At 38.3% G+C, this 18,436-nt stretch overlaps 1 protein-coding gene across 1 annotated transcript; it reads right to left on the bottom strand.

Annotated features, from left to right (window-relative positions):
• Nucleotides 1-10,972: 10,972 nt before the first annotated feature.
• Nucleotides 10,973-11,703, bottom strand: LOC141406205 (trypsin-1-like). The gene has a single exon (XM_073991403.1). It carries the CDS (start codon nt 11,696-11,698, stop codon nt 10,973-10,975), a length of 726 nt encoding a protein of 241 aa, XP_073847504.1. The 5' UTR covers nt 11,699-11,703.
• Nucleotides 11,704-18,436: the final 6,733 nt, after the last annotated feature.

Below are 18,436 nucleotides of genomic sequence, written 5' to 3' on the forward strand. Positions count from 1 at the left end.
GAGGAACTGCTGATTAATATGTATGTCTCTTTAAATTAGGCGACATAACTTCAAACCCCCTTCATCCGTCACCATAGACGAAGGAGTTTTTAGTTTTCCGTCTTATATGTACACGGTGGGCGACACTTGGATGCCTTACTTCCAAATTTGAAATGATACCAGCATAGACGTTTAGAAGTATCACGAGATTGACAGGAATTTCGATTTCTGGTCTTACTTCTTGCACGATGTCCATCGTTAATTGACAGCTTATTGATTCGTTTCAAAATTTCACTCAACAACACGAATTCTCCTTACTAACTTGTGATATCGATGAATTGCCGAGTTGATCATTAATTTTATCCGCCATGACTCCAAGTTTGTCCAGGCTGTCGGTACATACGGATAAGACTGTTTTTATCATGGTTGGTAAACGTTGAAACCACAAAGATTTGAGCATGTCGTCTGATACTTTCCCTGATGATAGCTGGCGCATCTCCCTTCGTATGGCAGATGGTTTTCTATCGCCCATTTCGACATTCTCCAACAATTTCTGCAATCTTCTTTCTTCAGAATCTTGAAGTTCAGCTAGCATTGCCATCTTAATGCTTCATACTTATTGCTGGATGGAGGATTCTCGATGATATGACTTACAGTGTTGAGAATATTCGTCTCAATTGATCCAGCCAATGTATGGTATTTCGTTTCATCCTGCATAATTTCAGCATTAAAAAATTGGCTTTAAATTTGCCGGAACCAAAGCTAAGAATTTTGTCTTCCAAAATGGTGGGATTTTTACACCAACACGAGATATTTCAATAGGTGGAGATGAAGAGGCAGAGGAAAATTTTTCATCGTCGCAATTCGCCATTCGCGGGTCACCAATGTAGAAAACGAGGGTTTAATATTTTCTAACAAAATTTTATTTGATTTAAATTCCAAATTACATGAACGAATGTTTCTAACTGAATAAAAATTATTCTGGAAAATTTTCATAACATTGACAAACAAAAAATAAATATCAATGCCAACGTGATTGAAAATATTTTTTAAACCTAAAGTGGAAAATTGAAAAGTTATATTCCGCACACGTCATCTTCCGATTTTCGGTATTTTGGGGAATTTAGCTACAATTTTTAACTTTAAAATGAAATAAATTGATCAAGCTCGAGGTCTATCTAGACCTCGAGCTTGATCAATTTATTTCATTTCAAACAATTATAAAGGTCGAATAAAAAAACCAAAATTTACAATTTTTAACCGAACGAAAGTTTTCCACAAAAAATCATCGACATAGGTCAATGTTTTGGTATAGCCCCCATATAACGGTACCTCCAGATTTTCGGTATTTTGAGGATTTTAGCTGCAATTTTTAACCGAACTAGCTGTAATTTGACATTAAAGATTCTCAATGGTCACAAAAATCGTCAACATAGGTTCATGTTTTGCTATAGCCCCCATACAACGATACCTCCCGATTTTCGGAGTTTTGAGGATTTTAATGACATCTTTAGACCGAACTACCTGTAATTACACATTTGTGGTTCCTAGTGGTCTTAAACATTCCCACCAAAAATCGTCAACATAGGTCAGTCATTTCAACAAATTGTCGATTAAAATAACTTGTGCCCCTCTTTGGATCAGTCAGCGTAACGTTGCGTAGCTTGGAAGGACCCAGGGTTCGTGAGTGACATAACCATTGTCCAAAAGTCAATTAATCCGTTTTCAATGTGGCAACTATTTAGATGATGTATCACTTGTTCCGCTTATGCTCACCGAACAACCTATTGATTTTCAGAGTCAGCTCCCTAACTCTGGGGTCACTGGGTTTGGCGCGATCAAGTTCATCACACTCATTAGCAAGTCCCACTCACTTCTTAGGCAGGGAAATTAAGACTTAATTCAATATAGCGAGCGGCTGCGTGTTAGATGATGTCGCGGAACATCCTTTCTGGTATCCGAAAATACGAAGGGTTGGAAGTTCTGTGAAGCGGGGATTGTTAATAACAATGTTCCCATGATTGATCAAAGTAAAGCGTTCAGAGTTGACGAAACCGGGTGGTATGCTGATGGAGACGATCATTGGGAGATGGTTCGATCCAAGAGACACGACAGGCTGTTAAACCACGTGACGTCATTTGTCAGGCCAGGTATCGTCATTTGTCAGACACGGTGACGTCATTTGTCAGACCAGTTGACGTTATTTGCCAGACCACATAACACGATAGTTATGTCTGACGAACTATGACACTCTCCGCGAATTCTTGTAGGGACATTCTCATTGACCGTGCAAAACGTAGAGCTATCAATATGCTCAGCCAGCACTATACCCTTCTGGTCATTACCAAGGACTGAATGCCACAAGCCATGATTGTGATTTAATAATCTTAGAAAAGTTGGTTATGACCTTCAAAAGGGGCTAATGTTGGGTCTATAATCTGGAGTACAGCTGTTCATATGCTCAATATATAACGAACGGCGGTATGTGTACGTAAAACAACTCTACCACGACAGATCCACATCTGACTGCATGTACGGGTCAGTAGAGGTAGGCTCAAGCGAGATATGTAAGTAGGTATAGATAAGGCTGGTGATCCTTTCGACCATGATATTATTTTGGGACATAAAGTCCACTATTTCCTCGATCATACCTCTGAGTTCATTGCATTTAAATGGCAAAAAATGTGTATTGCCAGGGATTGGTACAGAAACGGCTGGAGTTAAGTCTCGTATTCTGGTGACGATGACTAATTTTTTTTGTACAGAAGGCCTTTTAGAAAGACTTATGTCTACCGAAGATTTGTCGCCTATAGAAGACCCATTGGAATGTATTCTTCATGTTGGTGGTCCTCTGACCTTCGAAAACCTTTGGAAGATATTCTCTCCATATAAGACCTATGGAAAATCTTGTGGTTTATAGAATGTCCATAGAAAAATTTTAGGAGGTGTTCTTTCCAAACAAGACCTTAAAAGTGCTTCGGTACTTAGATGACCCCCAATAAAGTCTTCTATTCGTCGGTCCATCGAAGACCTTTAGAAGTTCTTACGTAATAGAATGGCCTTCTAAAGGGTCATCTGTTATATAGAGGCCATAGAGACTTTTAAAGTGTCCTCTGTCCGCAGACGACTTTTAGAAGGACTTCTGTCCAGAGAGTACTCTATGAAGATATTTGGTCTATGTAATGAGGGCCTTCTATACTTGGAAAACCATTAAGAAGCCTTCTGTCGTTAGAAGACCTTTAGAAGGTCTTCAGTCTTTAGAAGATCTTCAGGCTATAGAAGACCCTTAAAAGGTCTTCCGAACTTAAAAGACTTTTGAAAAGTCTTCTGTCCACTGAATACTTTCACAAAATCATAGACAAACTTTACAAGGCCTTCTGTCCACGATGGTCGTTTAGAAGGTCTTTTTTCCTATAGAAGTCGTTTAGAAGGTCTTTTTATAAGGCCTGTTAGAGGTCCTGGGGTCCATGCAAGATTTTAAGAAGGTCTGTCGAACTTAGAAGACTTAAAATAAGTTAAAGGTCTTACTTGCGTAGAAGACCATTAAAGGTCTTGCATTCATACAAAATATTAAAAAGATCTTCCATACTTAGAAAACCATAATGAGGACACCTTTGTATGGAATTTTGTTCATAGAAGACCATTAGAAGGTATTCTGTCTGTAGAAGTCCTTTAAAAGCCTACCTTCCGTATTTAAAAGGTCGTTGGAAAGTTTTTTGTCAATAGAAGACCTTGAAAATGCTTTCATCCTTAGAGTTAGAAGGTCATCTGTCTATAGGGGACCTTTTGAAAGTCTCCTATGTTCAGAAGGCTCGCAGAAGATCTTTTGTCCATTAAAAGGTCTTCTGAACTTAAAAGACTTTTGAAAAGTCTTTTGTCCACTGAAAACTTTCACAAAATCTACTATTCATAGACAAACTTTACGAGGCCTTCTGTCCATGAAGGTTGGTTAGAAGGTTTTTTTCCTATAGAAGTCCTTTAGAAGGTTTTTTGTATAAGGTTTGTTAGAGGTCCTGGCGTCCATACAAGAGGTGAACAATGTCTGACTTAAAAGAAGTTGAAGTTCTTCCTTCCGTAGAAGACCATTGGAGGTCTTCTATCTATACAAAATCTTAGAAAGATCTTCCACACTTAGAAGACCATAATGAGGAGACCTTTGTATGGCATTTTGTTCATAGAAGGCCATTAGAAGGTATTCTGTCTTTAGAGGTCCTTTAAAAGGTCTCCCTTGCGTATTTAGAATACCGTTGGAAAATTTTCTGTCTATGAAAAACCTTGCGAATGTCTTTGTACTTAGACTATAATTAGAAGATCTTCTGTCTATAGAGGACCTTTTGAAGGTCTCCTATGTACTGAAGGCTTGTAGACGATTTTTTGTCTATAGAAGGTCTTAAGTTCTTCCATGGATAGAAGACCTTCTAAAGGTTTTGTATGAACATAAGTCATGGCAAAGTTCTTTAATGGACAGAGGACTTTCGAAAGGTCATGTACATATATCTACAGATGCCTTTCTATAGGTCTTCCTTGGGCAAAATCTTCTAAACAGGTAAATATTTTTCACGGACAAACGTCCTTCCAAAGCACATCTATATAAGGTAGAAGTTACAATCAGCTGTATTTTTAATTTTTTTTTTGTAAATTTTGTTTTACAAAATGTAATAGGGTCTACTCATGAAATTTGGAACTTCGAAATTTGCTACCATGAAATAATTCTTTTCATCCTAAACGTATAATAAAAATGACCTACGACGGCTCTGAATGATTTATATTTACATTTTGATTCATATTTGTTATATTTTAGAGGATTTTAAAAATGTATTTATGTTTTTTCGTGCGAAAATTTTTAGAACGACCCCATTATTGAAGGTTTTCTTTGACATTTAATTTTCCAATAACAACAATGTTGTTTATGTAAATGTGTTAGTTGTTGTACCTACCTTATACTACCTTATATAATTATGCCTTGCGTCCTTCTGAAGAAAAAGCTTTTAGAAACTGCTTTCAGTGCGAGAACATCTTTCGACGAATCGATTGAAAAACGCGTTTCTCTAATCAAAAAAATTCTCCACATGATACTGGTGTGGATATTTTTGCTTATATCCCTAATGGTTAGGTCTTCTATGGATATTAGACCTTCTGCAGATATTCCATGGGCAGAGGGTGTTTTATAGTTATTCTATGAAGATTTTGACTCTTGGAGGTTCTTTATCCATAGAATATATATAAAGTGTATATAGAACAAAAGTTTAGTCTTCATTCGTTTTATTCTTTTTGTGTCTTTACATCCCCAAATGTTTCTTCTCTTCCTAAATATCTCCCAAATAAAATACAAATTCCATTCATTTAACCAAGCATATTCTCGGCATCGCTTTCCTTATTGCATCGTATACATTTCGCGACCATTAACACTATCAAAAAATACTTATCACAAGTTCGCAACTATTTATGCAAAAGAATTCTTTTCACCGAAATTGCTTTTGCCGTAGGTTTTCTCTCTTCTTTTCTGACAAAACAATATCTTTATGGCCTAAATGGCTGGCAATTATTGTCCACAAGGCTGCTAATGGTGATAATGCAATTGGACAATGGCAAAAAGGAAACAAAGAAATGTGGCGAAAAATACGATATATGGATAATTTAAATAATAAATTGTACGAAGGTCCTATGGTACGTATACATGTTGTCGCTACGTATACGCCATTGTTTAGCATTGATGATATTTGTGTTTCTTCTTGTTCTGTTTTTTTTTTTAACTCTCGTTTGTTGCCTTCAACCGTGGATTGGAGGGTAAATTAATTTGTTGTTATATTCCAGACCATAATAGCCATGAAGTATTGAGTCAAAATAACGTTATGGGACCTACCAGGTTTTGCTACGTTACTTCAGAATATTTTTAAAAGGATGAATTGGTATTTATTTTTTATTGCAATGGAACAAATTTTATTTCAAATACGCATTGTCCCTAGACGACTTTTAGAAGAACTTCTGTCCAGAGAATACTCTATGAAGATATTTGGTCTATGGAATGAGGGCCTTCTGTATGTGGAAAACCTTTAAAAAGCCTTCTGTCGTTAGAAGACATTTAGAAGATCTTCAGTCTTTAGAAGAATTTCCGAAGAGGACCATTAAATGTCTTCTGAAATTTAAGGACTTTTGAAAATTCTTCCGTCCAGTGAAGATTTTCTGCTCATAGACAAACTTTACAAGACCTTCTGTCCATGAAGGCCGTTTAGAAGGTGTTTTCCTATAGAAGTCCTTTAGAAGGTCTTTTGTATAATGTCTGTTAGAGGTCCTGGCATCCATATAATATGTTAAAGAAGTCTGTCGAACTTAGAAGACTTATAAGAAGTTGAAGGTCTTCCGTCCGTAGAAGACCATTAGAGATCTTGCATCCACAAAAGATCTTCCATACTTACAAGACCTTGAGGAGAGGAGATATTTTTTTGCCATTTTGTTCATACAAGGCCATTAGAAGGTATTCGGCCTTTAGAATTCCTTTAAAAGGTCTTCCTTCCGTATTTAGGAGGCATTTGGAAAGTTTTCTGTTAATAGAAAACCCTGCGTTCGTCCTTAGAGTTCAGTTAGAAGGTTTTCTGTATATAATGGACCTTTTGAAGATAGGTGTACATGGCTGCTTTACCTTTAGCATTGGACAATTGCAAAATGGAAACAAAGAAATAGTGCGAAAAATACAATACAGGGATAATTTAAGTAATAAATTGTACGAAGGTCCTATGGTACGTATACATGTTGTCGCTACGTATACGCTATTGTCTGCCACTGATGATATTTATGTCTTCTCTTGCTCTGTCGGTTTTAAAACATTGCCCTAGATCATGGAGTGGAGGGTAAATTAATTTGTTGTTCCTTTCCAGACCATGATCGGCATGAAGTGTTGATTCGAAATAAAAAAAATTATATAAAAAGAATTTTCATATGGATCGACACGGTGCTCTTGAAACAAATTTAAATGGAAGGAGCTTACACCTGGGAAGCTTGCAGATTCTGAAACTACAATGTTCATAGATGAGAAAAATAAAAAAAATCGCCGGAGCGCTTTTTAAATAAACCGCGATTCAAATTGACATTTTCAAGTTTTTTTTGGGTATTCACGATTTTGCTTCGAAACGGCAAGTCCTATCGAAATGGGAGTAAAGAAAATGTTGTAGCTGTGAAAATTCTCTACAAGATTGACTTTTATGATATCTTCGTAGTTTTTAGCGTTATTAAGAAATAGAAATTGAAATTAGGACATGTATCGCCTCCTAATATTACAATGTTATGCACAGTGCGCCTTAACTAACTTTAAATGAACAACGCTTACACCAGCGAAGTTTTTGCGGATTTTGAAACAGCAATGTTTATAGGGTGACGTAGGGGATGAGAGATACCAAGGAACGGTCCTGACCGGCTTTAACATGGCAAAGTCCAATATTAATCTGGGTCCCTCTCTCATCTCTAGTGGACACTGACCTCCCCGTGGTATCACCTGGGGAGCTGCCTTTAACACCCGTTAAAGGTAGTGAGCTAACATGTGCCGCGCGTTCACCCATAAGAACGTTAAAAAATTGGGTTTGGGCGCCGGGTTAGTAACCCTCCCCTAGAAAAAGCAGCCTACTATAAAAAAACAAAAGAAAAGAAAAACAACCCCCTCTAAAGTTGATGACCCCCGCAAACGTTTTAAGGACCATGATCTGCGAATCTGCAAAGGCGTCACAACAACACCTAAAGGTGACGCACTGTATTATAGCTGTCATGACATAAAGCATGAGCTTGGTTGCGGGTTTGTAGTTGGTCGGAGGTTAAAACACCTGGTCTCCAGCTTCACACCTGTGAATGAAAGACTTGCTGCAATTCGAATAAAAGCAAAATTATTCAACATCAGCTTTATCAGCGCTCATGCTCCCACTGAAGACAAGGACGGACTGACCAAAGATATATTTTATGAGCGCTTAGAAGGAACATATGACCGTTGTCCTGCCCATGATATTAAAATTATTCTAAGCGATTTTAATGCCAAAATTGGAAAGGAAAATATCTTTGGCCCAACAGTCGAAAATTCAGACTCCACAATGAAACATCTGACCATGGCATGAGGCTGATAGACTTCGCAGCGGCAAACAACATGTTAATTGCCAGCACCAGATTTAAACGACATCCATAACTGCACCTGGCAGTCTCCAGATCAGAAAACAAGAAATCAAATTGATCACGTTGTGATAGATGGAAGACATTCATCGAGCGTGTTGGATGTGCGTTCGTTCCGAGGAGCAAACATAGACTCGGACAACTACCTAGTTGCAGCAAAGGTACGCACCCGGTTAAACGTAGCAAACAAAGTACGAACAGACACAACACGAAAGTTAGACATCGGTAAGCTGCAATCACAAGAGATAGCCACAGCATATTCCACTCAACTAGCCCAATTGCTTAATCAAAGCACGCCTCATCCCGATAACATATCAGCGCAATGGCAAAGTATTGCCCACTCCATGCAAATAGCCGCAAAATCCATCCATGGTATGATCAGGAGTGTCGTGCTGCTACCGGCATATAGGGTTACTTTACAATCCGTAGCAACGAGTAGCTCACGAGAGAGATATCGGGAGAAAAGGAGAAAGGAGAAACGTCTTTTCCGCAGGAAAAAGAGAGAGATGGAAAAGCGGGAGTGTGAAAAAATTGAGATGTACATGAGCCAGAATGAAGTCCGAAAATTCTACCACAGAGTGAAGCATCAAACTGATGGCTTTGGTACAGGCACTTCATCCTGTAGAGACCTGCAAGGTTATTTGGTAACTGATACCGATAGTGTGCTCAGGATATGAAAAGAGCATTTTTCAAACCTGTTTGTATCCAGCGAAGACGACGAAGATACCACAGATCCAATCCCAGAAGATGGTATTGAATGTATACCGCCCAGCCAAGATGAGGTAAAGACCACAATAAACCGGCAGAAGTCGATGACTTACCAGCCGTGCTATTCAAAACCGGAGGAGACACGCTGATAAGGTGTATTCATCAGCTAGTTAGCACCATCTAGCAGAAAGAACACGTACCCTACGATTGGAACCTTCCATAAGAAAGGAGATAAGATTGTATGCTCTTACTGTAGGGGCATTAGTCTACTTACTATTAGTCTACTCCCGATTTCCTACAAGAATGTGTCATGGATATTGTGCGAACGACTAAAGCCTATGGTCAACGAGATAATTGGGCCATACCAATGCGGCTTTAGAACTGGCAAGTCCACCATTGACCAGATAATTACCCTGCGGCAAATCCAGGAGAAGACCCAAGAGATGCAGATCGACACCTACCACATTTTTGTCGATTATAAAGCAGCCTTCGGCAGCCCACTTTTGTACCAAAAGAGGTTTCAGGCAAGGATACAGCCTCTCGCCTGCTGGAAAAGGTTATTCGAGAGGCAAACGTCAAAAGAAGTGGCACAATCTACACCAATTGCCACATGTTTTTTGCTTATGCTGATGATATAGACATCATGGGACGATCAGTAAAAGAAGTAACAGATACCTTTATGAAAGTCGAAGGAGAATCTGCTAAAATGGGTCTGGCAGTAAGCGGCGGGAAGACTTAGTTGATGGTGTCGACGCGCAATGCGTCCATAGAGATCGGGCCAACTGTTGACGTTGGTTCCTATAATATTGAGGTAGTAAAAGACTTCGTATACCTCGGCACCACCGTAAACACAACTAACGACATCAGTTGTGAAATAAAAAGAAGAATTATTTTGGCTAACAAATGCTACTTTGGCTTAAGTAAGCAGTTTAAAAACCAAGCCACATATCGTCAAACAAAAATAACGCTTTACAAAACACTGATACTACCCGTGCTGATGTATGGTTCCGAAGCCTGGGTACTTGCGCAAGCAGATAAGGCAGTGTTTGGTTGGTTTGAGAGAAAAATTCTTCGAAAGATCTACGGACCAATTTGCGTTGACGGTGAATATCGACGTCGCACGAACGGTGAATATCGACGTCCTAAAACAAGAAAAAATCGCTGGATGGATTTTTTAATAAATCGCGATCAAAGTTCATATTTTTAGGGTTTTTTAGGTTTTCACCGAAATGGGACTAAAGAAAATGTTGTAGCAGTGAAAATTTTGTATAAGATTTGCTGACTGATATTTTCCTAGGTTTTACCATTTTTGAGATGTAGAGGTTCAGATCAAACTTTCAGATTTTTTCTTAGGTGTTCAGGATTTAGCTTGAAAACTGTAAATCCTTTCGAAATGGGACTAATGAATATGTTGTAGCTGTGAAAATTCTCTACAAGATTTCGCTTTCATAATTCTTTCCTAGGTTGTACCTTTTTTGAGATATATACATATCGTCACCTAAAATGCCCAAAGACGTAACCCTCAAAGTTACCTTTTGAGGGTTACGTCTTTGGTCATTTAAGGTGACGATATGTTTAATTTGGGAAATATCAGTCATGACGTTGTTTTATAAGGAGGCGATACCGTCAATCCATTGTGAAACTATGAACGTATCGTGAAAGCTAATCTTGCAGAAAATTTTCATAGCTACAACATTTTCTTTGGTCCTATTTCGATAGGACTTGCGGGTTCCAAGTGAAATCGTGAAAAAACCTTAAAAAAAACCCTTAAAAATGTCAATTTGAATCGCGATTTACTTAAAAATCGCTCCGCCGATTTTTTTGTTTGGTTTTTCCGATTTTTCTCATCTACGAACCTTGTAGTTTAAAAAACCGCAAAAACTCCCAAGGTGTAAGCACATTCCATTTAAATTTGTTTCAAGAGCACCGGGTCGAGTATTGCTACGTTACTTCAATCTACAATCTCATATCCAAAAAAAAAAAAATTGTCAACATCTCTACCTTCAGAATATTTTTAAAAGGATAGATTTTTATTTATTTTTGATTGCAATGGAACATATTTTATTTCAATTACACATTTTAAGCCAGCCAACTAAGAAACTCTCTGAAATTCACTTAGAAAAAAATCCGAAAATATTTAAACTCCCGAATTCTGCTTGATCCAAGAACGTAAGGCACCCACATAGGTGTACATGGCCGGTTTACCTTGAGCACCACAACCAAAGCCCCATGAAACCACACCAAACAGCTTATTGTCCACAGTCAATGGGCCACCACTGTCACCTTGGCAAGAGCTAACCTGTCCACTAGGATGGCCGGCACAAATCATGCGATCCGTAATACCGGGAATATTTTGAGGATTACAGAAATCACGACTCCACAACTGGACACGAGCAAATTTCAACTTATTGGGCAGTTGCAAATTTCCATTGATGGCACCAAAACCACTGATGGTGGCCAAAGTGTCGGCGGCAAAATTAGTATCGGCGTCGGCCATTTCAATTTTATTCACACTGGAGGAACCCAATTTCAAAGGTTCAGCCAATCTAATCAAGGACATATCAAAATCTTGATTTTGTGAATTATAACGAGGATGAATTATAAACTGGGCAACATTCACCACTTTGCCATTGCGAGCCAGCAAATCAGTGGTGCCCACGACAACCTTCATGGCAGCTGGATTTTGTCCGACGGTACAATGGGCGGCGGTTACAATAAAGGTTTCCGATATAATGGAACCACCACAATGATGACGTCCTCTCAGTTGTAGCGACACCTGATATGGGAATTGACCAGGTGTGGCAAATTGTCCACCAATGATACGGCTGGCTGCAGATGCGTAGCCCAGCATTAAAGCCACCATTAAGAATCGGAACATTTTTGTTTTGTTGGTTTACTTGAATTCGAATTTGTTGAGTTTTGATTTCGCACTGATTTCCATTTCACCAAAATTTGCTTTTATAGGCAAAATTCTGAGAAAGTCTTTGCAGTGAGAACTTTGGAAAATTCTAAGTTCGTTATCATTTGTTCTAGTTCACAGCATGGTGTGAAGTGTCAAAATTGTTAACTTTTATGAATATTTCTGGCGTAAAGTTAAACAGAATTCTAATGGTTTTCGCTTGGGTTATCGCTTCTGTTCCCACAACGCTGTCAGCAGGGGGTCTTATTAACTTCCGCAAGTCTCATGGAGTGTCAAAGAAAACAACTAACTGGGTTAGATAAATAAATTTATAATTCGCATGTCTAAATATTCTACTAAAAAAAACAAACATTTGGAAATATTGTAAACAGTTTGTAGAGGTCAGGTCATAAAAGTCGCTCAAATATTTCTCATAAAAAATCACAAAAAATACGGTGTAGTCGACTTTTGCACATGTTCATAAAAGAGAAAATCCCCTCGGCAAACTATATATCGTTGGGGTGACGATAACAAGAACAAGCTATGCTTAAAAAATGTTACACCCTAGACAGACGGCAGCGTTAATTTGCATTAACTGCCTTAATTCAAATTAATTCGTGCATTATCCCCATTCTTAATGCACAAAATCAAAGGAAATTTAAACTGAATTTAGGTATTTCAATGTGGCAATGCTGTAAAAGAGAGCCCATATTAATGTAGGAAAGAGAGCATAGTCATGCTCTGAGACACAATTTGCATTGCAAACAACAACAAAACATTTGTTTACCAACAAACAGCTGTTTTGTAAATACAGAAACTGTCGTCTGTCAGGGTGAAATTAAATACAGTTCTTAATGCAAATTAACGATGCCGTCTGTCTAGGGCAGTGTTCACCAGCGAGCCCTTACTGAGAACAAGTGAGCGTAACTTTCAATGCAAAACACACAGTAAGGTATGCTCACTTCCTCTCAGTAAGGGCTCGCTGGTGAACACTGGTCTAGGGCAGCGTCAGGCGAGAGAGCGCCCATGTGCGCTCATTTAGCGTTGCCCTCTCCACACACAATTCAACCCATTGAAAAAGCATGCACTCACACAGTGACACCCCGTAAAGTATGCAATAGAAAAGTATGGTGCCTGACGCTGGTCTAGGGTATTAATCGATCCGGGGAGTGACCCCTAAACAAAGTGATGGTAATAACTTGAAATATATCCGAAAAGTCGAGACATACATTTCGGGAAGGATGGACTTCCCCAAAAAGATATGCACATACCGTTGTGATGATAATTCAAACCGACCTTGATGATAATTTCCTTGATAATTTCCTTGATAATTTCCTTGATGATAATCAACCTTGATGATAATTTCAAACCTATCCAAGGTATACTCCTAAGCAGCATTCCGGTGTTGTTATAGTACGACATTTCCGAAAAGTCAGGACGCATAGCCCTGATTTCAGGTATTTTAAAGTTTTTACCCGTTCTTTCCTTATATTTTTATTCATTATCACAACTACTAAAAGTTTGGCACGACTCCAGAGGTGGCTTTAAACTGAAATAAAATCACAAAATGTTGAAGTTTTGCTGGGGTGTTGGGTCTGTAGGAATGAACATAAAGGGTTCCCGAAGGAGAGGACTGATGTTACCCATTTTAGAAATTGATGTATGTTTGGACAAATAGACAGACAAGGCTAACTTCAATGCATATAATAGCTTTAGAAGGTATATTATCCTATATCCAACGAATACCTCTGGACCATTTTTAAAACTTAGAGGTCACCTGTCCATTAAATCTCCAATGAAGTCCTTCAGAACGTCTTCTGCCCAAAGAAAGTCTTTAAAAGTTATACTGTTATACTTCCAAAGAAGACTTCTTAGAAATATTTAAAACTTTGGATGTCATATGTCACGGTGCGACTTAACTAATTTAAAATCGAAGGTGCTTACACCTGGGAAGTTTTTGCATATTCTGAAACAACAATGCTCACAGATGAGAAATATTAAGAAACAACAAGTAAAAAGTCATTAAGTTCGGCCGGGCCGAACTTTTTATACCCTCCACCATAAAATCGTCTTAATTAAAATGGAACATTTAGGGTCCTTTCACAATTTTAGGTGGAACAACTTTTCGACAATGGATAGATTCCTACTGCCTCCCACTATTGCTTAAATTACACTGTGAACACAAATGTTGGGGCAGAGATAATTCCTTTTGGAGATGAAAGCCCTTGGTGTGTGTATATTAAAAACCCCGAAGGACAGATGCGCCGTGAGTCGAACTTCCGCGTTATGGCGTGATGAAGTTTTTGCAAGAGACCCGGTAAGACATCATGAATTAGCATTATATCTTTGTTTGTTGTTTTTGTTGAGCACTTACGAGTAAGCAACAGTGAACAAAGATATAACGCTAATTCCTGATGGCCCACAGGGACTCTAACAAAAATTTCATCACGCCATTTCATCACCAAGGCCTTTCTTCCCCAAGAGGAATTTTCCGTGCCCCAGACTTTCACCTCCATTTTGTTGCACAGTGTTATCTAATCTAATCTAAAAAAATTTGTTCAGCTAGGTAAAAGGTACCACCTACGGGGCTATATCAAAGAGTCAACCTATCATTAAATTTTTTGGCGGAAAAGTTTTATAGCTGCAGGGAACTTCAAGAGTCAAATTGAGGGTAGTTTCATCAAAACAATGTAGACCCTCAAAAATGGGCCCATGTTGACGAATTTTAGTGAAGAAAATTTCGTGACCACTGAAAATACCCGAAAATCGGGAGGTACAGTTATATGGGGGGATATATCAAAACATGGACCTATGTATATTGACGATGATTTTTGAATAGACAAAATTGTAGCTAAAATTTTCAAAATACCGATCATTCGGTTAAAAATTGCAGCTAAAATTCCCAAAATACCGAAAATCGGGAGATACCGTTATATGGGAGCTATACCAAAAACATGGACCTATGTTGACGATGATTCGTTGGAGATGTTTTATGACCACTGAGAACTTCAAAGGTCAAATTACAGCTAGTTCGGTTAAAAATTGTAGCTAAAATTCTCAAAATACCGAAAATCGGGAGGTACCGTTATATGGCGCTATACCAAAACATGGACCTGTGTTGACGATGCTTGGTGGACATGTTTAATGACCACTGAGAACCTCGAATGGCAAATTACAGCTAGTTCGGTTAAAAATTGTAGCTAAAATTCTCAAAATACCGAAAATCGGGAGGTACCGATATATGGGGGCTATACCGCAACATTGACCTATGTTGACGATGTTTCGTGGAGATGTTTCATGACCACTGAGAACCTCAAATGTCAAATTGCAGATAGTTCTGTTACAAATTATGGCTATAATTCTCAAAATGCCGAAAATCAGGAGGTACCGTTATATGGGGGCTATACCAAAACATGGACCTATGTTGACGATGTTTGGTGTAGATATTTCATGACCACTGAGAACCTCAAATGGCAAATTACAGCTAGTTCGGTTAAAAATTGTAGCTAAAATTCTCAAAATACCGAAAATCGGGAGGTACCGTTATATGGGGACTATACCAAAACATGGACCTATGCCCATATCCTTTGGGATATAAGCTTGTTGATCACTAGGAACCCTAAATGCCAAATTATAGCTAATTCGGTCTGCAAATGTGGCGAATAACGTCAAAATACCTCAAATCCAGGGGTATCGTTATATGGTGGCTTTACCAAAGAGTGGACCGATATAGCCCATCTTCGAACTTGACCTGCCTATGGAAAAAAGAACCTCAATTATTGTGGACGTTAGAGTGATTACAACAGACGGACATGGCTAGATCGTCTTAGAATTCTATCCTGATCAAGAATATATATACTTTATAGGGTCGCAAATGATTAGTTCGATGTGTTACAAACGGAATGACAAACTTAATATACCCTCCATACTATGGTGGAGGGTATAAAAAATCGCCAGCGGGATTTTCAAATAAATCGCGATTTAAGTTCGGTTTTTTATGGGTTCTTTAGGTTTTTACGACTTTGCTTGGAAACCGCTTGTTCTATCGAATTGGGGCTAAAGAAAAATTTGTAGCTGTGAAAATTCTCTACCAGATTGAACTCTACGATATTTTCGTAGGTTTTAGCGTTTTTGAGATATAGAAGTTCAAATTGACTGTATAAAACAATGTCATTACTGCAATTTCCCAAACTAAACTTAAATATCTTGAAAATGGTACAACCTAGGAAAAAATAAATCATCCAATCTTGTAAAGAATTTTCACAGCTTCAACATTTTCTTTAGTCCCATTTTGATATGACTTGCGGTTTCCAAGCACAATCTTGAAGACTTAAGATAAAAACCTAATAATTTGAACTGAACCTCTATATCTCGAAAAATGGTGAAACCTACGATAACCCTAAAGGTCAGTCTTGTAGAGAATTTTCACAGCTACAACATTTTTTTAGACTCATTTCGATACGACTTGCGGTTTCCAAGCAAAATCGTGAAAACATAAAAAAAACCTAAAATTGTGAATTTTGATAGCGATTTATTTAAAAATTCCTCCGGCGATTTTTTCTGTTTTTAAACCCTCAGCATTTATGCTAACGAGGGTATATACACTTTCATACGGGCAAAATGTGCATCATCGAAATAATGGTTTTAGACCCCAAGTATATTTGGACGAAATTCGTTTCAAATAATTTGGAGTTGATTTGGCAATGTCCGTCCGTCTGTCTGTCTGGCTGGTTGGAGCGCACGATAACTCTCGAACGGATAAACCGATTCTTTTCAAATTTTGGCTTTCGTAATATTTTACCCAAACTTAGTTTAAGTTCGAAGATGGGCTATATCGATCCACTCCTTCCGGTACCTCTCACACAAAAGTTCGAAAATGTTCGGAAAATTTGTGCGCACGATAACTCTTGAAGGGAGTAACCGATTTAGTCCATACTTTGCCCATCGTGTACCAGACTTAAATAAGGTTTCAATATGGACTCAATCGGTCCACTCATTATGGTACCTCCCACACAAAATTTCGGAAAAGTTCAGTTTAGGACCTACTCTCGAATCGCCTTGGTTTTGGTTGTACCATCTTGTATTCACTGTCCCCTATACGAGGGTACAAGTTTCCTCAGGGGCAAAAAATAGCCTGAAAGTTGAAAAACAAACCATATGACACCATGTTTATGGGTGGAAGCGCAAGATAATTCTCGAATGGAAATGCCGGTTCCGGCCAAATTTTGGCTTTCGTAATATTGTTTCCAAACTTAGTTTATGTTCGTAGATAAGCCATATCGGTCCACTCCTTCAGGTACCTACCCCACAAAAGTTCAAAAATATTCGAAAAAATTGTGGGCACGATAACTCTTGATGTGAGTGACCGATTTGGTCCATACTTTACACATTCTCATAATATCTACCAGATATAGATCAGGTTCGAATATGGACTATATTTGTCCACTCCATCCCGTACCTCCCACACAACATTTTGGATAAGTTCACTTTAAGACCTGCTATTGAATCACTTTGATTTTCAGTTGAAGCAACTTACATTCGCTGCCTCAATTACAATGGTAAAAGTTGTTTCAGGGGCAAGTCCATACTTCTTGAGAAAACAGCCCGAAGGGTGTAAAAACCCCCTGTGGCACCCCCATGGTCTATGTCGGTCCATTCCTTTAAGTACCTTTTCAGCAAAATTTGTTAACTTTAATCCTAATCAACATTTTTGTCGGTTCATACGACCAAAATTTACATAAGTTGTTTGTGAAAAACGTGTTTCAATTTGCACAGGCTGAGGGTATATCTCTGTCGGCAAAGCCGACTGATACTTTTTTACTTGTTTTTATTATCATTTAATCAAAATTGACCAAAAAGCCCATCAACAACAACACAACATACAAAAAAAAACCTTTTCCGATAAACAGCTTTATCAAAATTTGTATGTATTTTGCGAATTCGCAGGTAATAAGCTTTTAGACAAATGTAGATGCGCGTCCGGATTAGAGAAAAAATTCCAAAACCACCCATTTTTTTGCTTCAAAATGTCAGCATTCTTTTCACGCGTTTAAAGTGAAAATTCGACAAAATGATACGTAGGAAGCTTAATGTATTCTTTAACTTTCTCTTTGAGCATTAAGCTGTGCCTTGTAATCTAAAGCTAATAATTGGACAATAACAAACAAAAACGTGTTTGCTTCAACACATTTTTCCCTATTTTTTATACCCTCCACCATAGTATGGAGGGTATATTAAGTTTGTCATTCTGTTTGTAACACATCGAACTAATCATTTGCGACCCTATAAAGTATATATATTCTTGATCAGGATAAAATTCCAAGACGATCTAGCCATGTCCGTCTGTCCGTCTGTTGTAATCACTCTAGCGTCCGCAATAATTGAGATAGAGTGCTGAAATTTTGCACCCGAGGGTCTTTTTTCCATAGGCTGGTCAAGTTCGATGATGGGCTATATCGGTCCACTTTTTGGTATAGCCCCCATATAACGGTACCTCCGGATTTGAGGTATTTTGACGTTATTCGCCACATTTGCAGACCGAATTAGCTATAATTTGGCACTTAGGGTTCCTAGTGATCAACAAACTTATATCCCAAAGTATATGGGCATAGGTCCATGTTTTGGTATAGCTCCCATATAACGGTACCTCCCGATTTTCGGTATTTTGAGAATTTTAGCCACAATTTTTAACCGAACTATCTG

Source organism: Musca autumnalis, unplaced genomic scaffold, assembly GCF_047663935.1.
Source record: "Musca autumnalis isolate F117 unplaced genomic scaffold, ASM4766393v1 scaffold_5, whole genome shotgun sequence".
NCBI classification, from domain to species: domain Eukaryota; kingdom Metazoa; phylum Arthropoda; class Insecta; order Diptera; family Muscidae; genus Musca; species Musca autumnalis.

Coding starts and splice junctions, on each gene's coding strand:
- LOC141406205 (XM_073991403.1), bottom strand. CDS start 11,698: ATGGTGGCTTTAATGCTGGGCTACGCATCTGCAGCCAGCCGTATCATT.